General features: G+C 38.9%; 1 protein-coding gene across 3 annotated transcripts in view; it reads left to right on the top strand.

Moving 5' to 3' along the window:
• adamtsl7 (ADAMTS-like 7) overlaps positions 1-25128 on the top strand; it is a 64827-nt gene extending 39699 nt beyond the window's left edge. For 2 of the 3 annotated variants that reach the window (XM_038282629.1, XM_038282631.1), the window contains 11 exons: positions 4618-4822; positions 12624-12799; positions 12956-13052; positions 14315-14512; positions 14716-14845; positions 18562-18766; positions 18997-19170; positions 20658-20831; positions 20923-21102; positions 23653-23797; positions 23993-25128. In XM_038282629.1, coding sequence (XP_038138557.1) covers positions 4618-4822; positions 12624-12799; positions 12956-13052; positions 14315-14512; positions 14716-14845; positions 18562-18766; positions 18997-19170; positions 20658-20831; positions 20923-21102; positions 23653-23797; positions 23993-24135 — 1827 coding nt within the window. In that variant the 3' untranslated portion in view covers positions 24136-25128. The remainder of the gene's footprint in view (positions 1-4617; positions 4823-12623; positions 12800-12955; positions 13053-14314; positions 14513-14715; positions 14846-18561; positions 18767-18996; positions 19171-20657; positions 20832-20922; positions 21103-23652; positions 23798-23992) is intronic. The other variant, XM_038282630.1, reaches the window with a different exon arrangement.
• Positions 25129-27641: the final 2513 nt, after the last annotated feature.

Below are 27641 nucleotides of genomic sequence, written 5' to 3'. Positions count from 1 at the left end.
TTACATGTCATCTCAAGGCACTTTACAGAGATTGTTCAATCAAATCATTCAACTTCTAACCAATCAGATCGTTTAGAAGTTTTCTAACAACGGAGAACTAGCTGATTGCAACCATTGACTTTTCAGGATATTGATGAGCACGTAGAGGCAGTAAGCAATTACTTGAATTTGTGTCTGTCTTTACATTAAGCAGGCATGCAGCGACAGTGGGGAGGAAAAAGTCCCAATGACAGAAGCAACAGAAACAGGCTCTACTGAAGCCAACTGGGCTTTCAGCTTGTATGCCAGCAGAAGCACTGATCTATAATATACTTTCTATGTTAGAAAAGGCAATTAACTATCTCCATAGGTGGCTCTGCTAAGGAAGGAAACAGTTAAGCAGGTTTTGTTGTCAAAAGGGGTAAAAGAGATCACATAGAGTTAGTCAGAGTAAAAGCTGAGCCAACAGCTAAAAACAGGCCCAATTCTATCATCTACTCTACTGTAGCAACCTGGCTTATGGCTGCATCCAGGATGGTATCACAGCCAACCAGAGCACCTGACCACATTAAGCTACTGAAACAAGAAAAAGCAGAAAGAAACAGTTATTATTATTTTAACTCTACTAGATGCTTCTGTATTTTGCTGTAGTTGGAAACGGGATTATTAGATGTGGAAACATTCAACTGTTTATTTTGTGTAAAAGCTCTCTTGAAATCCCAAGTTATGGTATACAGTTACATGTTGAAATAGAAAGGGCAAATATTTACCTCATGTCACAGTTTCCAACCATAACTGTTGCACATGACTGGCAATGCAGTTGAACTGTGGTAGCCCTAATGTTCCTCTGCAGCTGATTAGTTCTCAGAGACGTCAGAGGCGCTTGTAACAGACTGCAGGAGCACATATGTGTATCGGCGATGATAGAGCGTGATAATACTCCTGGACATCATGAGGAATACAGCTGAGTTTGTATATGTGAAGGAAAATGACAACTGAATGGATGAATCAGAGTTTCCAGCCACAACTACCACATGATTGTTAATAGATTTATGCTGTGGCTTCATGCTGAAGATGTTTAGTACGAACAAAAAATGCTTAACAGGTCAAACTGCAAACTAGACTTTCTTGATTTGTTTCTTCTTCAGGTCTTGGTGAGCTGCGGACATTTATTGGCACTTTATAACCTTAAAATAACAGTTTTTAATGGCATAATATCTCACAGAAATGGCTTATGGTTTACTTTAAGTTGGTCAGGAATTTGGGAATGTCTCTTTCTTCTCAGTGGATGATAGATGTTCTGACACCGAGCCTGTTAATGGAGTTAAGGGACTTCAGTAGCTCACTTTTGGAGAACTGTCTGCAGTGAAGAACTCATCATATCTTCATATCAAGCATTAATTGAAGTCAACATGTCAGCCAATTATTGACTTTGACTTGAACTGTCTGATTTGCTCAGATTAAAAGATTTAACTTAAACATTTAAAGTTATTTTTATGTGGAAAAGCACCTCTTGGCCTGATAGCTCTGATTTTAAATTCAACACCGAACAGAGTTTCTACCAGAATTCCAAACTGTCTGTGAACTTTTGCCTCTTAAAATCTGTGTGCTAATGACGTCTGAATAAATAGTGGGTGTTGCAGTTGCGGGGCAGGATGCAAAAGTTACTCCTGCAACCGAAACGTCTTCATGTCCTTGGGTAAGACTTTAAGCCCAGCATTGAGGACTGGTTGTAGTCAGAGGGACCGGCGGCGCCTCTGTGCAGAAGCCTCTCTTCTGTCAGGTTTCCCAGGACTGCTGTGGTTACAGAGTAGCTCACCACCATGAATAGTTAACAGAGTGTTAGCTTTTGATACTTGCATTTTAGCGATAGTCAATATTTTTGGCCAGTAGTGACGTTGTGTTTCTTTCATCGGTGTTGGCCATTACGCAAGTGTTTGCCGATGCTTTAAGGCCACATAAGGCACATGAAGGGCTGCTCCCTCCTTGTGGAAATTTGGTTGTTGTGTCATTTTTATCATGTAAATGAGGGAAGAAAAAGCAGAATCGGCTCCAATAAAATAGTACTTATCAGGGATTGATAAGAGTAGATAAATTAAAGCCTGATAATCGATTGATAATCAGATTAAATGTTAAATTATGACTTTTTAGAGTTTTGTTCCAAACAGTTTTAACTCTTGTTATTTTAAAGGTACACTATGCAACCAGTGTTGATTTTCCAGCGAGGCTCCCCCCAGAGGGCGAAAGTAAAAGTGCACTGTCGTAAATATGTACAGATGTTCTCCTGGTTTCTCCGTCAAGCCAGGCGCGATTGTTTTGAGCTTAGCAGAAAGGCGAACGCAACGAATGACTAAGCATCTGACGCGCCGCAAACGCGCTGCTGCTCGAGATGGAAAAATTGAATTTTTGCTGCTCGACGCGCTGCGTCAACCAATCAGAGAAGCTGATCTGGGAGCTGGCAGGGAGAGAGAGACAGCGCTGATGATCAGAGCGCTATGATCACTCCTCTTAAACAGTTTATTGACGCCTAAATTAACTTAAAATGCAGAAATCTGCGGCAGAATATGTTCGCTTTTATTATCCTGCTGCCTGCAGTTTGGATTATTTAGATGAAAAACACCTACCAGCTGCTGCGGTGAACCGCGATGAGGCAACCCCGCCAGAGGCTGCTGACGAAGGGATTCCTGCTGTCGGCGCACCGCTGGTATGTGTGGCTCTGAGCGGCTCCGACAGAAAAAACATTGTAAGGCAGATTTTGCTGCTTTTGCTGCGTCCGGTGTGAAAGCAGCACTGCACAAATATCGCCACTGTGCTAGCAACGAGCATGCTTTTAACTGGGGGGTGTAGCAGTTCTCGCCGTAAAGCAAGACCGACTCTCACGAGACTTCTGAGCCTGTGGGTGCGGGTCGGTGCTCCTGCAATTGCAAGTGCGGTATTTCCCCCACAGACCACCAGGGCGGCCGAGAATACCTTTGTTCAACCTGAAATGACTCATTTAATCATCCAAAACGTTATGGAACACATTAATTAACTGAAAAATGTTGCATAGTGTGCCTTTAACTCGGTCTAGTGTGGATCAAGATAAGTGTTAAACTTACCTCCTTGGGAGTTTGATTGACACTTCTAAATTTGTTAGACTGCAGGGTCTTTCACTCTTTGACTTAGCAGAGTATTTGAAATAAAAAGAAAACCCACTGTTCTCACCCAGAACCCCGAAAAACTGGAATTAATTAGTCTTTAAAAAAAAATACACAAAAAAATATTTACCAAATTATAATCAAAAAGTTACAATTAGTCAAAATCGTCAACATTTTTTTTGTGCATATTTCAATCATGGTTTAATGCAGTTGACTTAAAAGTATAGTGGAGGATGATCTTATTGATTTTCATCAAAATAAGTGGTCCTCTCAATTGTCAATAATTCCGGTGATATGTTTAAGTAAGGCACTTTTGCACGATCTTCTCCATTTTGACTTTCACATGCCTTAAATAGGCATTTCTTCTCAGGAGCAGGTACAGGGTTGTGCATTTTTTTTCAAATGGAGAGGGGGTTTCTTTTCAGAAATTTGCAAAAATATTCCACTATATCTTTAACTGTTGAAAATATTGGTTGGAGAGGGTGTGAAAAGTTTTAGTTTTAAATTAAAGGGGTGCCAGCCAAGAAGAGTTTGGGAACCACTGAATTAGGAAAAATAAAGATATAGTTTCATATTTGCTGATCTGTAAAAGATGTCCGTCCTTCCATCTGTAAATGTTAGCGATGTGATGCTGTCTTTATCCAGCTCCAGGTTGTGCCACAGTTTGCTGACAACACACGTGTTTAGCTGTTTTTATTTTTTCATATTTTTTTCTCCTTTTCTATTATTCACTATTTCCTGTGTGACAGCAGGCAGTGTGTGTTTGTTTTGGCTGAGGGTAGAGAGCAATGCAACTTTTTGAGCATCCCTTTCCCTGCCTCCACCTCTGCTTCTCCTCTACCTCTCATTACCTGCCAATGGTCTTATTGCTGTATGCCTGTTCTGCCTTAACTCTGCTGCAGATTTATGTCTGCTTACGAAAAGCTGAATCTGCTGAGACGGTCTAAAGTTGTGTGAGTTATTATACAGGTCCTGTAAATTTAAGTAATTTTTCTATTGAGTTCGGCTTTCCGCCTCATGGCCAGATGGAATGCTCAGCATCAATCTGCTTCAGAGCAGCAGAGGGAGGTATGCTTGTTTTATTGTGCAGATGGTTAAAAGTCGGCTGAAAGCATTAAATCATAACAGATTTGCCTAAAAATTTGTAGGAGTAATGTATATGTCTTAACATGATAAACATAGCATGTGTTAAAGGGCTGTTTGTAGTAAAGGACCTTTTGTCTACCACAGTTTTTCCTTCCACTCAACTTTTACTGATATGTTTAGATAGAGCATTCTGTGAGTTTCTTTTGCTTATTTGCTATGGAAGGTGTGAGTGAAGTGAACTGAGCAACTATTAAATCAACACAATAAAGTCACAACTTTCTACCTTGTGAGAAAGCAAACTTTGAGATGTTTTATGTCTTTTAAGAAACTCTAGATTTTCACTATCAATGTTTTTCTTCTGACGGGGAAATTGAGGACAACGTTTTGTCCCATGATGTTCCTCTCTGCTCCATAGAGCCTCGGCTGCGACGACTACCTTGGATCTGGAAAGGTGGTTGACAAGTGCGGCGTGTGCGGTGGGGACAACACAACCTGCAGGCTGGTCACAGGAGTGTTCAAACAAAGCTTGTCCAAGATCGGCTACCATAAGATAGTGGAGATCCCAGAGGGAGCCACCAAGATCAACGTCACAGAGATGGTGAAGAGCAGAAACTACCTCGGTGGGCTATAAAAACACTTATATATTACATTCAGCTGTAGTGAATGAACATAAAAATGAGTGAAGCTTTAAATATGTTTTAACTTTCAGATAAGGTCCATATTTAACACTTAAATGCTTCAAGAAACATCCCGAAATACTGAAACTTAGAGACATGTTGTTCTTTGGTTAACCACTGAATTGTTGCCTGATCAATATCAGGCAGAAATGGCAAAACATTTTTAGGACCCATAATAAAATGTTGAGGCAAGAGATTAAGTTCGTTAAACTCAAATATCTTCTTGTTTTTTTTTTTAAGATTTAGCAATCTTGCCGCTATGACACACCATGCATCATTTCTTTACTTTTAAATGCTGGAAATAGGCTTTCGTAACAATGTGCTGTGTACTGATATGTTTAGGTATTTGCTTGTTTTGCTTTTTTTTGCTTTATGATCTGTGAATATTTTCAATCTTGATTTAAACACAGTTATGCGTCGCTGTATTTTCAGTATTTTACCGTATCAACCATGGCAGTGTTAAGAGTAGCCTACTTGTCCATTCTAAAAGCACAGTGTGCTTTTGTCCCCCTGCAACTGAAGCATTTCATTTTCAATCCTGCCTTCCAGTTTTTGGCTGCGTTCTTCTTTATTCTACCCCTGGTTATATGTAGTAAACTTTAGATATCCACTTACTGCTCCAATGGCGACCGTTAAAAGAAACCCCAACAGGAGTCATGAAACAGGCAGTTAATCTTGAATGCTTTTATATGATATGACGTGATGAACTGAGAAAATCATAAGTTATCGCTGATGTGTTTTGAGGATGTAAACAGTTTATTCTTCTTTTACATTCCTGGTTTTATTTACTGCTGGCCAGAAATTTTCAGATTGTCAAATTGAGAGCAAAAATACCAAAAGTTTATAATATTTATACACACATTATTATTTATAATAATAAGTCATGATAATCCTACAATGGCTAATAATAATGCATGAATTTCTACATTACAATTTTTCCCACAATTAGTTATTTAATCTCTATAGATGTCTATAGACTATAATCTAAAATCTCTATAGAGTTATAGACACTGTAGTAAAACGGACTGATATTACTGATCAGTAAAGCCGGGCATACATTGTATTATTTTTTTCAATTGTTGCACGCAGCTGGTGCTCACACTGTACATCTAAAAACCACATGGGACTCATCTCTGCAGTGAGATGGAGTTGTCTATCTGGAAGCCTTAAAGGAATAGTACACCCAAAACATGATTAGCCTTCATTTTCTACTCACCCTCATGATGAACAACACTCTGGAGTACTTTTTTGATATCTCAAATGCATCTGGAGATCTGGGAGGCTTCTTGCTGTCTGCTGACATTCAAATAATGGAGGTCTATGGCGCCCGAGGCAGAAAGGTCCATAAAAGTCCACAAAAAACGTGTCAATATTCCTCCATACTGCTCGTCCAATGTATTCCAAGTGTCCTGAGTGGGTAGCGTCCATAATTTACTCGAAACAAAGTCATTTAGAATGTTTTTAGAGCATAAACAGTAGTGTATAGGATTTCCTAAAAGCGCGTTCACGAGTCTACGGAAACCGCGGCAGACCAAACCAGATGAAAGTGCGCATTCAGCTCGGCGCATTCAGCTCGACATCTCGTTTTAAGAGAAGAAGTGGAATATGAATCTCACTAGAATGAAACACGCTGCTTTGGCAATTTGTGCGATTTTGTGCTGAAAACCCTAAAAAGAAAGGTGACAACATATTTGGACAAAGACATGGCTGAGCAAACGGGGCAACTAGGGTTTGTCAATTTCACAGAAAGAACTCCATTTCACTCACACTTCCACCATGCTGCTGTGTTTTCGTCTGAGAGGAAGAATCCTTGTTTGTCCAATGAGCGATTTGTTCACGACCACCTTACGACGGATGACTGAATTTCGAACATGTTTGATTTTTTTCCTGACCTTATGATTCTTGATCCGGAGGTGTTCGTGAGACGCTAGTCGCTCCACGTTACCCCCTGTACACTACATGACGCACAATCAGGCTGAAAGTTGGCCCGATCGAAAAATTCACAACTGGAAAATCGGGCTGAAAAGGCCAGAAAATCTTACAGTGTAAGTCAGACTGCCTACTGCGGCAGCAAGGCTGCAGTCAGTCTTACCACCTTATGGGGTTTGAAACTGTGATACCTTTAATAATAGTCATAGGTCTTTGATTTTCCACAGCAATACTTGTTTGTTTTTTTTGCAACATGAAATATTTTGCAAGCAACAAAAAAATGTACTGAACTAAGTTTTCAGTCAGATGACTCACAGTGAGTAAACGTGGGTGGAAAGGTGAGCACAGCTTTTGCTTCATGTAGCTAAAGAAATCCAAATAATGCATTTTATTCAAGTAACTTCAAACCAGGGGAAAGATTTGAAAGGTTGAAAAAGGTTTCCACATTTTTAAAAGTCCCTAACCTTTCAAACTTGTATGCAACGGATGTTTAGGGATGTCTTACTGTGATGCAGCCTTTCAATGGAAACTATGATTCACTCAACATGAAGGCTGTTTTCTTACAGAGGTGTAACAGTTGGACAGATTTTGAAGTGACATTTTGGCATTGCAGACATTATTTGATTTAAAGGCACACTATGCAACATTTTTCAGTTAATTAATGTGTTCCATAACGTTTTGGATGATTAAATGAGTCATTTCAGGTTGAACAAAGGTATTCTCGGCCGCCCTGGTGGTCTGTGGGGGAAATACTGCACTTGCAATTGCAGGAGCACCGACCCGCACCCACAGGCTCAGAAGTCTCGTGAGAGTCAGTCTTGCTTTACGGACGAGAACTGCTACACCCCCCAGTTAAAAGCATTCTCGTTGCTAGCACAGTGGCGATCCTTGTGCAGTTATGCTACGTTCACGCAGCAAAAGCAGCAAAATCGTGTCTGCTGCTTCATTTTTGCTGCTTGAACCAGTTAGTTCTGACGCTCTGGCTGTGCGGTGCAAAAGTGTGTCTGACGCGCGTTGGGCGGAGCTTCACTATCCTTTCTCTGCCTTGCAGCTATATTTGCTGTGATCATTTGGAATAAAGTAGTTTTAATATGTGTTTAAATGAGAAAATACACCTGAAAACGTAATCAGTGCAGTCAGTTCATTCAGATTATTATCCTGCCTTCAATATTTTTTCTGTCGGAGCCGCTCAGACCCCCACATACTGGCGGTGCGCCGACAGAAGGAATCCCTTCATCAGCAGCCTCTGGCCAGGTCACGTCCTCGCGGTTCACCGCGGCAGCTGGTAGGTGTTTTTCATCTAAATAATCCAAACTGCATATTCTGCCGGCAGATTTCTGCATTTTAAGTTAATTTAGGCGTCAATAAACAGTTTCAGAGGAGAGAGATCATAGCCTCTGATCATCAGCGCTGTGTCTCTCTCCCTGCTTCAGCTGCTCAGACGCGCTGGGCCTGCTGCTCCTTTGCTGCGCCTTGACGCGCGTCAACCATTGACTTTGCATGTAAACTCGCTGCTTCTGTCGCGCCAGCTGCGGTGTGAACGCAGCATTAGTCATTCGTTGCGTTCGCCTGTCTGCTAAGCTCAAAACAACCGCGCCTGGCTTGACGGAGAAACCAGGAGAACAGCTGTGCATATTTACGACAGTGCACTTTTACTTTCGCCCTCTGGGGGGAGCCTCGCTGGAAAATCAACACCGGTTGCATAGTGTACCTTTAACAGAAGCTGTTCTAACATAGCAAAGCAATCAGAGCGAGAAATTAAACTGCCTTCATACGGACAGGTTTCCCTTTAGAAAAAAAATCTGCTAGTTGCTGGAAATGAATATATATCCAAGTAATTAAATTGAAATTGACAATTCAGATGCAAATTTTTCTCCTGCTTTTTGTCACACATAATAAATCATTAGAAAAACTCATGTCTGCAGATTTCTGCAGTTCAACCTGAAAGAATTGAAATGTCCATGTTATTTTGTTAAATGAAAATGTTATGTTCTACGGAGCCCCTCTGACATGGTCAAAAAAAATGTTTCATTGTGGCCAGGAAGTGGTATTTCGCACGAAATACTTATTAATAATATCAATAAATCCGCCCCTGTTTTCAGGCTTATGTTAACTGTGATGACTTATCTTGGACAGGCTGCTATGTAAACGGGCCTTTAGTCCTTCGTTTAGCTATGCTGCGGTTGTTTATACTACGCCTTTTCCACCTAAAATGGCGTCTTAGCAACAAATGTCACGTGACTGGCGGAGACCGACTGGGTGAGTAAATCGAGCGCGCCTTAGACCTTAGAGAAGGCGCGCTCGATTTGCTTACCCAGTTGTCCAGGAATGATATTAATATTAAGTATTTCGTGGCCACAATTAAACATTTTTTTTGACCATGTCATCAGAGGGGCTCCGTAATGTTCTGTTTCTGGAAACCATTAATTTCACCTGACCTAAAATTAAAATCCCTTACTATGAAAAAAATTATTGAAACATTTAGTTTCAATGTGAATATCTACTTCAAGTCAAAGGCAATACTTTTAAATTACATTTTGTTGCTCACATGAATGTGAGCTTATTAGATGAGTATTTCAACATGGATGTGGCCATGTGGCCAGCACTGCAACACTGTGAGCTGTGTTCTTGTTATAACTGATCCATTTTACTCCAAATTTTAGATTTAAGAGAAGGATATACAAAATGTTGTTTTGTATAAACTCCGTGCATACAAAATGAAGATAAAATTTGTCTAAGAGTTCAGTCTGAGAGAAGAGCATTTAAGAGCAGCTAGAGAAAGAAGCTAAGCAAACAGCTGAAGCACCACGATTGTTGGACTATTACTGAATTATACAATAGGCTACATACCCATCATCCATCAGATCGTGAGCGATTTGCACAAACCAACCAGAAAACCACAGAAAATTTCAAAAAAGGGTTTTAATTTATTTCAAAAAAGTGTTCAAAAATTATAAACTGTGCCCAAAATTAATTAGGGTACTTGCATAAAGAACTCAAGCACAAACTGACCTATCAAACAGGACATGAGGGAAACTTAAATAGTGGCTGATCAGAGCACTGTTGACACACAAGGGGGATAACTTCCTGACAAACTAACAAACAAATAAACTTAATTAAACAGATAAACACTTGCCAGACACTAAGTACTTTTTAAATTTAACAAATTAACAAAACTACCCAAAACAAGGTATATCTGAACAAATGATAAATTTCCCTTCCCATTACAACAAATGGTGTGACCCGCTGATTAGCCTGCAATGACCAATTGAGCCGAAAGCTGGAGCTCATTGCAGCCCTCAAGCAGCAGATCCAGAGGAAACTGGCAACTCAAAGAAAAAGAAATGAATCAATTGCATTTTAACCAAAATATAACAAATTGGCAAATTAAGTTAACTAAATATGTGCACTGCAAATAGCTAACTAAATGTCAAGCTAATGAAAACATTTGAAATGTGCAACTTATTTTGAAAATGAAAAATATAGAAGTTACCAGACAGCTTTAGAGTGTGACAGCAGGCTGTCACACAGATTATAATAATTACTTCTGGCTAATGAGCTCTTTTTATAAGTGGTAAATTGTAACAGTTCTTAATATTCATCTGATTATCAAATACATTTGGCCTCTTGCCATATAATTTTATCTAGGTTAATTACTAGTTGGTATTCCTGGTTAAATTCTGTCATCCAGGTCATGGCAGCAACAGGCTTTTGATTTAAGCCTGTTTTTAGGCTCCTTGTTAGCATTTACAGTATATTGATAAGGTTCAGTCTGTTTATTTTAACCCTCTGCCTACTGATGGTGGTCAGAGGGCCCGGTGGCACCAATGTACGGCAGTGAGCCCCAGGGCAGCTATGGCTATATTGTAGCTTGCCACTATCAGTGTGTGTGTGAATGGGTGACTGACTGAATGTAGTTTGGTCGAGTCTCCTGAATTGAAAAACAAAACCCTATATAAGTACAGGCCATTTCACCATTGCCCTGCAGCTAACCCAGCAGCATCTGGGCTTACTGGAGGGTAATAAACAGACGGCTGGACATCATTGGAAAGGCTTGGCCGGCTATATGGTCATCTTTATATAGGCTTTGATCTAAGAGGACAGATGAAGCTTTGCTTATGGTACACACCCCCAAAAGTCAAGAGCAACATAAAAGATGGATCATTGTGTTCTTGGTCAGTCATGGATTTTGTATGCAAACACCCCAGTGGAAGCCACTGTTGTGCTCTCTTTTTAGAAACATTCACCTTAAATAAGGCGAGTAATTGTATGAGGCAGAAATCACCGGGAAGGTGCACCGCTGTTAGTGGAAATGATCTCTATGTGGAGTCTCGAAGCCTTGGAATAAACGATGTTACCCTATCCAGACTGTTATGTCAGTAGCTACGTTTACATGCGCAAAATTTCCCCGATCCGATCCAAACCTTGGTTGATCGGAAATTCAAATCTCCGTTTACATGGACACTAAATGAAATGATCTGATCATGACGTGTGTATACATGTACCAAGCGTTGGATCAGATTAAATCTTTTAAGCATGCGCAGAACTTCCTGCCAAACTTGGCAGTTCTGTCTGCGTCTGGTTTTTGGGAGGCCTGACAAACGATGCGCTCGGAGCGAGCGCAAAGAAAAACGGAGAGAGGAGGAAAAAAGCGCTTGGCAGCGAAATGTCCGAGAGAAAATGTAGAGAATGAGCGATTGAACCAGCGTGGGAGAGCGAGTGGGCTGTGGAGAGGAAGAAGAGGAAGAGGAGGAGGATAAATTCCTGCTTCCTGCAGCTTTAAATTAACTTGATTGTATAAGTCGGCGTTCCTAGACTCCTCCCGCCATGTTGTTCACAACAAGAGCGAGAGCGACCGGTGGTTTCCTGTTGTTGACAAGGCGGAAAAACGTCACGCTGACGTCGCACACATGCGCAGTGAAGATTATTTTACTCTTAAGATCCGAATGGGTGTTTACATGGACGCCAATCAGAATGGCGATCGGCAAAAACCACCTCTCTCTTTCGGAATTAAATTTATTTCCGATCGGACCGAATCGGATTAGAATCTTCAGTCTGACATGTTTACATGAAACATTTTTGATCTGATCAGGCCTTCAATCCGATTAGTTGTGTCCATGTAAACGTAGCTATAGATTTTGTTTCTTATCTGTTTAATCTACAGTACTCAACCCTGATAACCTACCTGATCCTAATCTTTTTATTTATTTTCTCTATTTTTACATGGTCTGCAGGGTTGGTGATCAAGAATCAATAACTGACTGAAACCAGTTCTACACTTTTAATTCTCACAGAAATGTTAAATATTTTTATCTTTTTTTCTAGTTTTGAAAGAAATCGAATTAATCTGGAAGTCCTCATACTGCCCCCCCCTTTGTCCTCTCTCTCTCTGTCAGACTCCTTTCCATACTGTAGATATCTAACAGTTCTTTGCCTTGTCCAAACACTCTTTTACAAGCTTGTCTAATGTTACACTCCTAATGCTTTTCTAATAGCCTCTTACATTTAATCCACAAAATGAGCGGAAAACATTTTGTTACAGGATTTGCATGTAAGATTTTGCCGGCACCAGCAGATTGACACAGTAGTTGAGAATATTGCTGTTAAAAAGCAAACATTTCCTCTCTCATTTAGCTTTAACTCATTTCTAGCCATGTATAAATGCAGAATGATATGGGTTTATTTTGTTTTCTGGTCAGCGGTCAACATTATTTTAATAAAAATGATGAATATAGAGAGGATTCTCTGTCCAAACTCCCGTTTTGGTTTGAGCTTAGGGTTGCTATTTGGTCTCATTCATTTCTGTCTCTAACAGCTCTGCGAAGCCGTTCTGGGAGATCCATAATAAACGGGAACTGGGCGATTGACAGACCTGGGAAATATGAAGGTGGGGGTACCATGTTCACCTACAGCAGACCCAATGAGATTAGCAGCACAGCTGGGGAATCCTTACTTGCGGAGGGCCCCACCAATGAAATCCTGGATGTTTATGTAAGGAAAACAAAAAGCAATATAGATAGAAATGTGTATCCTTTTTGATTCAAGCAAATGGTTAGACATGAGGCAAAGAAAAAGTAGGAAATCATCTATTAATGTGTTGAAGATGTTATTTAATTTGTCTTGAAACTCTCCAACACTTCTCTGTAGATGATCTTTCAGCAGCCGAACCCTGGAGTTAAATATGAATACATTCTTCCCTCTGAGCAAATCATTACGCCTCATCAACCAACCCACACAGCACACGGTAAGTTAGAGAAAGTCTTGATTTGTTGTTTTTTTAATCTGCTTTTTGAATATTTTGGATTAGATAAAAGATTATCCATTCTTTTCACTCAATGTGAAAAAATAATCTCAAAATCATGGATTGTTTCCACCAGTTGTTCAAAGGGGGATCAAATTTATCTGGACTTTAAAAGTCTGGTTTATGTCAATGTCGGGATCAATTACCGTAGTCTGTTTTACTTTATTAGTTGTTGAAAGAAAGTATAATTAGATCAATCTATTTCAAGTCCAAATTTTCTGATAATTAAACCTAATTTATAATTTCAACCCCACAAACTGAAGGTTTGTTCTTGATAAAAAAAAAACATAATCAGATTATGTGATATATGTTAAAATTAGATCTAAAGTTCAACTAAAACATATTTTCTTTAGTTCAACTGTTTTTAATATTCTTTTTTGTTTCTGCATTTTTTGTTTTATTTTCTTATTTATTTTTTTTATTCTGTTTTATCTTCCTGTATTTTAATCATGTAAAGCACTTTGCATTGTCTTTGTACTGAATTGTGCTATCCAAATAAATTTGCCTTGCCTTGCCTAAAAAGTTCCTTTTCATTGTTTTATCAAATCAATTATCTGAAATTTCCTGGATTACATTTGAACCTCTGGCCCTCGACCCAGAAGTCGACCCCAGTAGTTAGTGGAATTTAACGGTTTTCAGTCTGTCCTGTTGTGACTTCAGCATATCCATTTTGAATCACATAACTGTGGGAGTGTCGTTTGTTGCTCCCTCTGTTCGAATGTTCGTCCTAACCCCTAAATAAAGCACTATATAGGGGGTGCACCATCTTACATGTGTGTCCGACTGTCTAGTGGATGAAAATGTAATGGACCCCAAATTTCTCACAATGCACTTTAAAATATAGTTTACGTTGATGTTCACTGGGTTCAATCGGCAGATATATCCCAGAATGCGTTGCGAAAGCTCTCCTTGCAAAGCACCATGGGGTTTGCTTTGGGGACAAGAGTGAACAAAGATGGTGCAGGTGTAGGTACCAGATCTGCTCAGGTGGTCAGATCTGCTCTGGTCCTGTGCATGCCAGTGACGTTACACTACGTGATTGGCTGAACGTCTCCACATAGATCAAACCAGTATTGATGGAATAAAATGTCTGTTTCAATAATAGAAGATGGTAAAACATCTACCAAATTCAGTCCAGTTCATGTCTATTATGCCTGTATTAAGCAGGTGAAGTCTAGTTTTATATTTCTGTATCTGTGTCTTAGAAGACGCTCTGAATGGACCGGATGATAATAAGCAGCAGAGCCACACCCAGCAGGAGAACCACAACCAGGCAGGTGTGGGAAAATATCAACCCAATCTCCCTGACTTCAGGGTACCTGCTGTGGTTCCTCCAAAACATGAAAGGGACTACAACTGGAAAATGACTGGTTTCACAGAATGCAGCGCCTCCTGTGGAAAAGGTTGGAACAACATTTGGAATGTTTTACTATGATTTTTAAAATAAGACACGATGAATTACGTTTATTTTTATTTCTTAATATCTTCAGATAATATTTTTTTTCTTCTTTATTTTTGTCTGATTTGCACTGTAAAGCTCTGATTTGAGGTCAAACACCAAAGTGTTGGTGTGAAATTAGTTGAATAACACAGTGTCTTTCCTCAGGTTTTAGACATTCAGTCTTTCACTGCGTCCACCGGCTGAATCAGGTCGAGGTCTCGGATGCTTTGTGTGAAAGTAGCAGCCGGCCAGCCCCACAGGAGGAAGCCTGCAACCTGCAGCCCTGCCCAGCATTGTAAGAAAAATCACTTTTATTCTTACTGGGGAATTTCTGATTACAGCTTCACTTGAAGGACACTGTATTCAAAATGCTGCTAAAGTATGAAATTCTACTGAATGAATATTGCCATTATTATCATTAATATCACTACCAGCTTCAGACAGTATTACAGTATTGATTTAAGGGACTTCTGTAAAAACTGACTGACTGTTATATGTGTCCATTTTCCTAAATTAAAATATTCTGGTTTGAATTGTTTAATTGGTTTTGATTTGTTTTGACTCTAGCCTTCCACATATCTAAGTTAAAGTTAAGGGACACAGTCTTCCAGGCTTTACAATACCAAAAAAAGAATACAGCATTGAATCTATGTGTTATTCATTCATGTGTTTTTAAAACAATATCGACAATAAAAAAAACAAGAAGCTGCCTTTTTTTCTCCAAATTAAACCAGAATTATTCAGAAATCAAATCAAGTTACTCATACAGAAAAAAACGGAGCAATAATTTTAATGGAAATTAAATGGACAGTGTGTAAAAAATGTGGCTTTGATTATCAAAGGTCAAATGTTGTTTTAATAAATACATATTCTGCAAAAGTCTAAGAACATCAAAAATAAAAAAGGGTTCTCATAGCATTGAATTGGTAGTTCATCAATACATATGGGGGCAGAAGATGCCATGTTGCGTTACTATTTTTTGATCATAGCGGATGAAAAGTGACAAACTTGTCAGCCTGAAGTGTTTAACCTTTATCTAAAAAAGGTGCTGTTGGTATGGAGAGCCATTTCAGCCAAAATTAAATAAATACATAAATGGGTGAAATAAATAAAAAATGAGTAAAATAAATCAAAAAATGAAGAAAATGAGTGAAATAAATAAAACATTTGTTAAATAAATAATTTAGCTTTTTCATTAAACCAATTTTTAATTTATTTATTTTTCATATTATTAATTTCCCAATTTCTCTTTTTCATTTATCTATTTGTCATTTATCCCTTTATCCATTTACCCATTTTTCATTAATCTAATTTTCATTTAACCACTTTTCAATTTCCCTTTTTCATTAAGCCAATTTTTTTATTTTTTTATTATTCAGATTATCTATTTCTCAATTTCTATTTTATCTATTTTTCATTTATCTATTTTTCATTTGTCCATTTTTCATTTATCCCTTTATTTATTTACCCATGTTTCATTAATCTATTTTTTAATTTAACCATTTTTCAATTTCCTTTTTCCATTAACCCGATTTTCTATTTCCCAGTTTCATTAATCAATTTCTCATATTTTCTTTTATCTATTTTTCATTTACCCATTTTTCATTAATCTCTTTATCTATTTACCCATTTTTCATTAATCTATCTTTTAATTTAACCACTGTTCAATTTCCTTTTTTTCATTAACCCGATTTCCTATTTCCCGGTTTCATTAATCAATTTCTCATATATCCCTTTTTTATTTACCTATTTTTCTTTTATCTATTTTTCATTTACCATTTGTTGGAAAAAATTTTAATTTTCCCATTTTCCAATTTCCCTTATTCATTAAGTATTTCCTTATTTTTTAATTTATCACATTCTATTTTCCCCTCTTCGCTTCTGCTTTAATATGATAATGAGGGGCGGTGTCTTCAGGCTACAATGGCAGCCTATTGGTTAGTTAGATCCAACTGCAGCGCTCAGTTCCTGTTCAGTAGCAGTCGAAGTTGAAGCTGTTTTTTCAAAAGTAAAAGTTAAACAAAACTCAAAGGACCATAAAACACGTCGGATATTAAACTTACAGCGTTCTAGTTCATCTATTCGATCGGTAGCTTCCCTAAGAAGAACCGATACTGTGGACTTTCCCTCCGAAAAGCAGTCTAAAAATGGCGAACACAGAGGGTGCAGCACGTTCTGTATATATTTAAATTTATTTATTTAATTTTGGCTGAAATGGCTCTCCATACTCCATATGTTGGTGGCAAAGGAGTTAAAATAACCAAAAACAACTGTAAGTCTTTCTACCTTACACCTTCTGTCGTAACGGACCCCTCCATTCAGAACAGGTAGAATGTCACTACGGGGCATCTGTAGTAGTTCTCACATGCTTCATAGGGAGGCGCAAGTCTGTCGTTTGTGATTCATTTAATGAAGCAGAAGATGGAGGTAGATCACACTGTCCCTTTAAATATAGAGAAAATAGGTAATGATAGTATGAATCCATTCCTCTAAGAGTTTGACTTTGACACAGAGGGTTACAGTGAGGTGACATAGTTTGCACTGCTGTTGTCCCCGCTGTAAACAGACGTCTTAAAAATTAACATAGAATAATTGATAATGCAAATTAATATATATCTACTTTAGAAACCATTGTCTTCTCCAGGGGTGGAAAGTAACGAATTACATTTACTTAAGTTACTGTAATTGAGTACTTTTTATGAGTAATTTGTTATTTTCTGAGTAGTTTTTGAAATATGTAATTTTTACTTTTACTCGAGTAAATTTTAACCTAAGTAGTTTTACTTCGCTACATTGTTACTGAGTAAAAAAAAAAGAAATAAATACTGATGATGAAAAAAATTTAATACGGCCGGCAATTTAAACCCCTGCGTCGCGGAACCGACACTTAATCGCCATTAAAAATTAGAAGAAGACTTTTGACTTTTAACAGCACTTTATTTACACAATTCAAACATATAAACAAGTGATGTAAAAATAAGTGACAGTTAAAAATCACTATTAAAGTTAAACAGGTGTCAGTTAAAACCATTAAATGAGGAGCTTGTTAATAACAGTGGGATCCTGCTGCGTTTTAATTTGATTTCTGGTATCTTTTGGGCATTTAATTTTATGTGCATTTTGAAAACTTTAAAATGTAGTTTAGATTTCTTTATTCCTATCATGGTGTTGTCTGTTGGACAGTAGGATTGAAAGGGGTAGTGCCAGGGGCAGTGGCGGCCTAGTGGTTAGGGCATTGGGCTTTGAATCCTGAGGTTGCGAGTTCGATGCCCCACTCCCACAGACTGCCACCCTGGGTCCCTGAGCAAGACCCTTAACCCCACACTGCTCCCCGGGCGCCTCACAATGGCAGCCCACTGCTCCCCAAGGGGATGGGTTAAATGCAGAGAGTTCATTTCATTGCTCTGTACTTGTGACAGTGTAATGACAATAAAATTGAATTATTATTAAAATTGTTTGCACTTTATGGTTCAGGTTGTCACTGTCCTTGTGCTATGAGGAAGTATGTTCTTTAGCCCAGCTGATCTTTTGCAGGTGTGGATGTCCACTGAAATATGCCTTGAAATTGATTAAAACACCTTGTGGTCAATTCGATTCGTGACTCATCCTTTTTTTGCATTAAATAACTCAAAGTAACTAAGTAACTTTTACTCAAATTACATTTTAAATGAAATAATTTTGTACTCAATTACAATTTTTTAGTACTCTTTCCACCTCTGGTCTTCTCTGTAGACGATGCAACTGCATTTTTTAAGTTGAGCATCGCTGATGTCCCTTTTATTTGGGAACTGGTGCTTCATAAAGAATCTTCTCACTGTTTTTTTTTTTTTTTAACAACTTGCAACACCCAGTAATACCAGTACAGCTGATGTTTCAGCATGTCTTGCCCTTTAATGTTCTCTAGTCTCAGTCATCCTTAACTTTCATAATCTCTCCTGGACAAAACCCATCTGAACCTTTGATGAAAATCAAAATTGTAAAATTACTAACATCACGTTTCTATTGCACCAGTTGGGACATTGGGGAGTGGTCAGAGTGCAGTAAGACCTGTGGCCTGGGCATGCAGCAACGGCAGGTCCTGTGTCGCCAGGTTTACGCCAACCGCACTCTAAACGTTCACACGAGCCGCTGTGGACATCTAGAACGACCAGAAACAGCAAGTACCTGCCAGCTGAAGATCTGCAGTGAGTGGCAGATCCGCTCCGAGTGGACCTCTGTGAGTGGAGACGGTCTATATTTTTTGAAGGATTTTACAGTAAATGAAATAGCTTTTACTTGAATGTTTAGATGTTGAATATCTGTTTTGTTGTTTTGCACTGCCATTGTGTCAGTTTGTTCACACGTACAGAAAATTAAACTTATGGCAAAGGATAAAAAGGCAAGAGTCTTCCTCTGAGTGCCAACCTCTGCATTGCTGATGCAGCTATACACTCTGTGTCTCCCTAGTGTTCAGTGCCATGTGGGCTGGGTCAGCGGTCAAGAGAGGTACACTGTGTCAGCAATGTGGGCGACTTTGTTCCTGATGAGGAGTGCAACATGAATCTGCGACCAGCCGATATAGAAAATTGCGATATGGGAGCCTGTGCCAAGAGCTGGTTCTACACTGACTGGGGAAACAGGGTAGGAGAGAAAAACAAAGAGATGCTTTAGACTTCTGATATTGGTTCTAACTAGAGTTGTTTAAGCCCTTACTGCAATACAGTTTGTCATAACTGTCGAAAGAAATTCCAACATGTGAGCATCTGGTTAGCTAGCATCGGTTCAGCATGCAGTCGCCATTCGCCTCTGCTGGCTTGTTTTTAAAACCCATTAATCAGAAAAAAAACCTCCAATAGTGTTAACAGTTTAATCTATAGAACCAGAATGTATTATCTTACCTGAACTAATTTACCAAATTCATACAAATAACACCCAGAATCAGTCTGCCTACCAGACATGAATTAAATTGTTTTTTATTGAAGAATAAAGAATACAGAATGGATCAAAACATGATGACAAAATGATTACAATAGGATAATTTTTCTTTGACTAATATAGATTTCTAAGATAGTTAGCAATGTAGAAGCATTTTATACAGATAGTCTTTGTATATTTCTATGTTCCTTGCAGAGCTGATGTTTTCAATTGATAGCATCACGGTGACGTCAAACATGCGAGTGCCAGCCTAGCAATAATCTTAGGAGAGGTAAACATTTGCTTAACAAACACAAAATTAAACATTCAGACAATGGATTTTATAAGTGTTTTGAGTCATAATGATTAATGAATATGAAGAAAACCTTTTACCAAAACATAATGTCTGTCGAGGAAAGAAATTGTTGAAGGTAGGGAGAATCTATGGGTGGCCAGAAGAAGGACAGAGCCTAGAAAGGCCATGGCTTAACAAGGCTAGTCTCTAGGCTAATTTCGGGAGAGTGAAGGAGGACTGCGAAAGATCAGAGAAGCATGCCAGGCAGAACGACACAGCTGGGGAGAGCTGACATCAGCTGCCCGGTGTCTGTACTGGAGGTAGGACTACGAAACAGTCCTGCTATGGCTAAATTAAAACGGCTTTTTTAAAAGCCACCTCAAGGTTTCAAGATTTGTCTAGATTATTTTCTACATCTTCCGTTTTGAGTAATAAAAACTTTTCTTTAGTGCTTCCTTCACCAAAACAGTGATCAGTTCATTATAATTTTATATCTCCTAATTTTTATACTTGATAATACAATAACAATGCTTACTACGCCCGTAAGTTTGAATTTGGACTCCAGGTTTTGCTAGTTTCATTGATCCGCAAAAAGCTTTCACCCAAGCCGATCTTCTTGGTCCATTCTCGATTGGAAAGGATAGAAAACAGGTTTATTTACCTCCCAGGCATAACTTCTGCATCCATAAGCAACAAAAGACTTTAGTATTAGGGCAGATTTTACATTAGGCCTATCTATAGTTAGTCAGAGCTAGTCAATCCTACACCTGTAATGGCGGCACGTGGTTGTCAAGTGTGAAATTCCGGATGTATGACGTCACATGATGCTATCTATTAGAGGTATAAGAAGCATTTATTTATTGCTTTGTCCTGAACTACAAAGAAATCGCCCCCTAACCATCACTGTCTATCCCTGAAGTGCTCTGCTGAATGTGGGATGGGTGTCCAAACCCGAGGAGTTCTTTGCCTGTCAAACCTCATCAGCAGCCTCCCTCTGGAGGGATGTGGTAATGAGCGGCCTGCAGACTCCAAGGTCTGCAACAATGGCCCCTGTGACAATCGTATTGAGTGGTTCACAGGTCCCTGGAGCCAGGTACCAAAAGCCAAATAACTTTATCTGGAACTTTCCTGTGTGTTAACTGTTTTTCTTCACGTTTAGCTTGTTGTGCTGTATGTTTAACCAGTGCTCTGCAGAATGTGGCACGGGCAGTCAGCAGAGGTTAGTGGCATGCTTAATGAAGAATGATGAAGGATATTCCGTCATGCCGCCCTATGAATGCTCATCCTTGGACAAGCCTCTCAGTCAGCAAAGCTGCAAAATTAAAGCCTGTGGAGCCAAGTGGTATCACACTGACTGGAGTTCTGTGAGTAAAACTTCAAATGTTTTCGCTTTCTGAGCTATTTAGGATGTTTAAAAGAACAATAATCTATGGAACTTTTTGACTAACTACTAAAATCCCCTGCCAACGTCAGCTTTAATGGTATACTTACTGGAAAAACAGGGATAATCCTGAAAATCCTTTTTAAATCTCTTTGATAACCTCTGATTGTAACTCCTAGCTCCTGTTCCAAACTCCTATCCTTACTCCTTTTGTGGAGGCAACAACATAAACACTATCCTAGTTAGAGCGGAGCTCTGGACTGCTGCGCTGAATCCAGTGTCTTTAGCTTACAGACAAAATTATGTTATGGATGCTGAATGATGTGAAAGATGCTGGTCAAATTGAAACTACAGCCTTGCACTGTTTACACCTTGAAGCTTTCTGTCTCCGGTTCTTTTCCTGCAAAAAAAGATCACTCAGGACAAACTCTTTAAATAATGTATATTTGTTAAATGATCATGAGAGATGAAAACAAATTTTGACAGGAACTGTAATCTTACCAGAGTCTCTTTGATTTAAGGGCTCACATCTCACAGTTAAAGGAGCATTTCATACAATTCCAGTATGCCACATTGTTACATCATACACTTTTGTAAATGAAGAGACATCCATGGCTTCGGCTATATCAAAATATTGCAGAGTGTCCCAGATAAAAACACAGAGAGTGCCCCCATTTCATTCCAAAATCTTGGTTATGTACATAATGAACATGATAATTTATATCCTGACAGACGAACTGTCCTAATTAGAAAAACTATTTGGGAAAACATTAGTTCTGACATGCCAAAGGCAGGTATTATTAGGGATTAATAGGCTCACACATCCCCAGTTAAAATAATCCTTATAACCTCTGTGGAAGAACTGCGAAACACAACAGTTACTCATATGATAAAATCTATTAATTTAATGTTTTATGTATGAAGATTTTCTCTCTTTGGGCTTCCACAACTCTCTTTTTGTACTTATCTACCTGATCCTTTTTTTATACACAGAGTGTATACAAAACGAAATTTCATTTGTACAGCTTTCAGACTGAAGGAGCAGCATGTTAACAGTAAAATAAACAATTCCATTTCATAAAGTGCAGCAGTGATCAAATGTAAAAAACATGAAACATGTTTGTTTTACAGCATTTTTTAAAACAAGATTTTTGTTGCCCTTTGAATCAGACATGGGCAATGTGGAGTCAACAAGTCATCTCCATGTCATGTATTTAATCTACCCAGCCAATTAACCAGGTGAGTCCAATCTGCACAGGTTAATTCACGGTGAAGATTGGACTCACCTGCTTCAGTGGCTGGGTAGAACAAATACATGAAATGGAGATGACTTGTTGACTCCACATTGCCCATGTCTGCTTTGAATTAAACGTCACTTTCTAGAGGGGGCTAGTAAAAAAAAAAGCACATTTTTATAAGAAAACAAGTGAGGTTTTAAAACCCTTGTCAACACTTTGCTTTTCTTTCCATTTTTTTTTTCATAAATAATAAAAAACAACATCCATCCATTTTCTGTCACACTTATCCCAAGCGGGGTCACAAGGGGTGCTGGTGCCTATCTGCAGCTTTCTACAGCCAAGAGAGGTAGGGTACACCATGGACAGGCCGCCAGTCCATCGCAGGGTAACACAGAGACAAACAGGACAAACAACCATTCACACACGCTCACATCTAAGGAGAATTTAGAGAAGCCAATTAACCTAACGGTCATGTTTTTGGACTGTGGGAGGAAGCTGGAGTACCCAGAGAGAACCCACGCATGCTCAGGGAGAACATGCATACTCCATGCAGAAAGACCCCAGGCCAAGAATGGAACGCAGAACCATCTTGCTGCAAGACAGCAGTGCTACCCACTACGCTACTGAGCAGCACTTAAAAAACAATATATACTGATTACTTTTTTTAATTTTGAAAGAAAGTTATCTGTAAAAAAAAAAGGCTGATCTAACAAAAAAAAAAAAGTTAATTTAGTAGACTTGGAAGACAACAACATTTAACTCCCTCTGTCTCCATGGAAGATTTATTTAGCCAAGTTTAATACTGTAAATACTCACAACAGATGTGGGTCCACCCAGGTGTACTTTTAAGTAAAACGTTTCTGTATATGTAAGCTCCTGTGAAAAAAAAGTGGACACATGTTTATTAAAAAATAATTACTTCTTTTTGTTCGTCCTGATCAACAAGGTTAATTTATCCTATGTTGTTCTTTTTTGTGTCCTGTTATGCTAATATAGCTCTGAGAGTCGATGTCCCACAGCTAGATCAAAGCCCGACAGATATTTTTTTCCACAGGCAGACAATTATGGTTGTTGTCATAACGTTCCCATTGTTATTTATATTAAACTTCATTGAAAATGCTTGATTTATTTTAGATAAAATCAGTCCAACTGCCAGAAACGACCCCTGGGATGCACTATGGAAGCAAACTAAAGTTTCCTTGTATGCAGAATTTATAACAGCATAAACTACACTTAACACAGAGTTTTTCTCAAAGCGGTGCCTCACTCAAAGCCCTGATTTATCCCTTTTCTAGTGTTCAAAAACATGTGAGGGAGGTTTCCGCGTTCGGGAGGTGCGCTGTCTGTCAGACGACATGATGTCCTCCGAGGCCTGTGATGAGCAGCTGCGACCAGCAGAGAGGGAAGACTGCAGTCCTGAACCCTGCATACCTCAAATAGGTCATCCAGCTTTTATCACATTGTCTGGAATACTACTAATCCCTCAAGTATTTCAGCATTCTTGTCCGCTGTAGAAACTGTAAAGTCGGACCTGTTCCACCGAAATTAATTCTCATTTGCCTTTACTATCTCTATGTCTAGGAGAGGAAATCATCCTGGAAGCTAATAATTTATGGTTTTGCCTTTTTTCCCCAGATCTGAACTGCAGGGACAAGTACTTCAACTGCAATGTGGTGGTCCAAGCTCGCCTCTGTGTGTACGATTATTACAAAACAGCATGCTGTGCTTCATGTTCACGTGGGGAGAACAGACAGAAAACCCACCGAGGTCACAGCTAGCACTGACCTCCTCCTCACAGAGAGACAGACAGACAGGACCTCTGTCTGAAAGGACACTCGTTAAATGAACAAGGATGGAAGCCTGAGGAGGACATTTTTTGCTGGATCTCTTTTGCAAGTAGCTGCTGGGGAATGAAAAAGGCTCTAAATCATGTGTGACATGAACCCAGGTGCCTGAGAAAGTAAACATTTACTGGATGAGAGAGAGCCATAACAAACATTGGAATCCAAAGAACTTGTTGAGTCCTTTTCCTTTACTTTGAGATGAAGAGTTTGCTGTTGGCTGTTGTGCAGAGAAGACTAACCTTCCTTTGAGGATATACTCAAACAAAATGCTTTCAGTTCAGCCTTTTTAAAATATGGTTTTCATCCACTATGAACCAAATTTGGTTTATGAAACAAGGAGAGAACAATAACAAGGTTTTCACAAACAGATTAAACCCTCCATGGGGCTAATGATGTCCCTACCTACATTCCTGAGAGGTATAAAAGCAGCTTATGCAATATATTTATGTGTATATATGTTTGTGTATACAACAAAAATGTTGGATAAATGTTTTGCTTATAATGGCTCGCTGACCTCTCCACAGAATATGAAAGGAGGAGGGGGGGACCCTCGTTATTTATGTATGTGGCTCTGTAGGGTACTTCTTTATTAGCCACCGGTGGCTCGCTTTCAGCTGTTCTACTGAACTGAATGCAGGATGACAGAACCAGATGCTCTTCACACTGTTGATTTCTGGCTAGTTGAAACATGACATCTTCCTTCTCCCCCATCGGTCATGATCTCTACACAACTTCACATAAATGCCTTTGAAATACTGAACTGTTGTAACTGCAATTTGCAGCTCTTGGTTAGATTTGCTATGCCTGTGGTTTTTCAAGTCACTCAACAGGCTCAACAAAATTAACTCTTCTATAGTGTAGGAAAGCTAAGTTTGTAATAAAGAAATCACTGCAGAGTTTGATATATTCCATTCCATTTTCTGTCACGCTTTATCACTGCTGGGGTCGTGAGGGGTGCTGGTGCCTATCTCCAGCTGTCTACGGCGAGAGGCGGGATACACCCTGGACAGGTCGCCAGTCCATCGCAGAGTTTGATATAATTGAAACATTTATTAACCACATACCTTTACATTGTTGGGTCTGGTGTGTCTCATCTTTAGCTTACTACACTCAAGTTGTGTACTGCTAGATATTGGTGTTTTGTTATTATGGTAGAAAAATTTAATTCCTGTATATTCTGTCAACCCTAAAACAGCGCTGACCTCCAACTCAGTGAAACACCTGTGAACACCAGACATGGCTCCATAGGTTAAGGTTTGATGAACAGGAGGAATGAAGCAGCTTTAGCCCATGTCCTGGTTATGTCTCCAAGTGGAGATCTAAAAATACTCCGGCTGCAGTCCAAACCTTAAAGTCGTAGGGAAGTCATATTTAAATGTCAAATCATTCTGGCTTAAACATGTATATAAATGTACTCTTTTGTCCCAAAATTTCTATTAAAAAAAACCCTGTCTTAAAACCTGTAGTTTTTTTTTATTATTTCATGCAGGTCAGTTAGTTATAAGTCAGCCTGTACACCTAAATTCGGCCAATCATATATTAACGGTCAACTGTAAATCACATTTTTTCGGTCATAGTATCTTGACTCATATGTCGCAGCTAATATATCCCCAGTGTTCACGGGGATGGACGTCTGTGTCTTCGGCAGGCGTAGAGCTAACAGAACTGGCAGCGTTGCGAGGCAAGGGCTCAAACATGGACGGATGGAAGCCTTCTACACCAAACCAAGCTTCTGCCGCCCTGGCGTCCTCTTCCACAACATCTTCGTTCCCGCTTTCCTCCTCTAAATAAAAAATGGATGACGGAGGAGACTCATCCACGACCTCCGACACTAAACTCTCCTCCTCTTGCATGTTTCCGCTGTCCATAGCGTTCCTTGACAGTGTCGTTGCTAAGTGCTACTTGGTCCCAATTTAATTTCCCATTGGGAACCTACTAGCACTAAGTTGCTAACTGGTTAGAAACCGGCCACAATTAAACTTGCCAACCTTCCGCCACGACGATGCCCTCTTGATTCACTTTATTCACTCGTGTAAAGTCGGGCACGACTCAGGAGAATTTGGAAATGCAAGGGTTGGAACATTCTTTTCCCTACAACGTTAATCTACCTGAAACTCTTAAACGCATCAAAATCTTTTGTAGTTCCAGTTGTCTTTGCTAAATACACTCTTTATTTCCACCACGCTTTTTTTTTACCTCTACTCCACTTCTCATTAATGCAATCATTGGTGGGATTTAAAGGAGCCATACATTTGACTGTTTCATGTTAAAATGTGATTCGAGTTTATTTAAATCCTGCCAAAAAAATTATCATTTTAAGAGTGGATTGTTTTTTTTTTTTTTTTTTCATCCCTGCCTAACGTGTAGAGCAAGAGCGAGTCAAATTGGTCCTCCTCCTGTACTGATGTCAATCCTGGAAGGACGCTAACAATAACCAGTGTCCTCTTTATTGCATCATAATGAGATATTCTAACAAGCAGGGTCTCACCTGGAGGTAGTAAGTGTTTCTGCTTGTGTAAAAGACCAGGAAACAATGGTACAAGAATCATGGCCAACTGCTAATGTTGCTAATGCTACATCCACATGAACGCGCACACAATTCAAATTCTGGTGCGTACCTTTGCAAGAAAAATGGGGGTATGAAAAGTGATACAATGAGCCCTATTTAAGTTTATTTTTTTCTTTTAAGTTTTCCTAAAACTTATTAAACATGAGTTTAAAGTCATTTTGAGAAGGATCATGTAAGTAAAATACTCGATTAAAACTCCTTTAAGACTTTTGAGAATGATCTTGTGGATCTGTTCCTCCCAGAGAACCATTATAAATTTAGCTACCTCTCCAACATATTTTTTTATTTTTCACACCTGTGTTAACAGTTTTTTTTCTGAGAAATAAGCAAATCTGTTTTATTTAGTAAGAATAATTGCAAACCCACAATTTAATTAACTATCCTTGAGTAACATATTTTTTTAAACAGAAAGATCTGTTTAAATTCATGGCATCTTTTGATCATTTAGGACAACTTTTTTATGTAGAGAGAGTTTGAAGCATCATCTTATATTCCACTGTTTCTTTAAATGGTCTATGTTGAAAAATATAAACAAATATATGGTAGAAATTAACCTGTTTTTGAAAATGAAGCAGAGATTATTAGGTCAAACCTTTTTTAATCAATCACTTTTTCTTTTTAAGAACCAAATCTCCCTTAAAATATCTCAACCACTTATTCAACTATTTTCTCACTGTTCTTACAATTATTAACCAACAAGGTCACTTCGGATGGTAGAAATTGTTCATTTTCAGTAAAGGTTTATGGAGATCCTGTTTCTGGGGGAGACTCACCTGCATGTTGTGAAATATATTTGCCACATTATAAAACCTGTTTTTGGCAAGTGGCAGCTTCTCATTTTTGGTCTGGACAAAATACCTTGCTGTCAACC

Source organism: Cyprinodon tularosa, unplaced genomic scaffold, assembly GCF_016077235.1.
Source record: "Cyprinodon tularosa strain WSP-4 unplaced genomic scaffold, ASM1607723v1 ctg186, whole genome shotgun sequence".
Classification (NCBI taxonomy): domain Eukaryota; kingdom Metazoa; phylum Chordata; class Actinopteri; order Cyprinodontiformes; family Cyprinodontidae; genus Cyprinodon; species Cyprinodon tularosa.
Note: the sequence above shows the minus strand (reverse complement) of the source record. Positions and strands in the feature narration are given on the sequence as shown.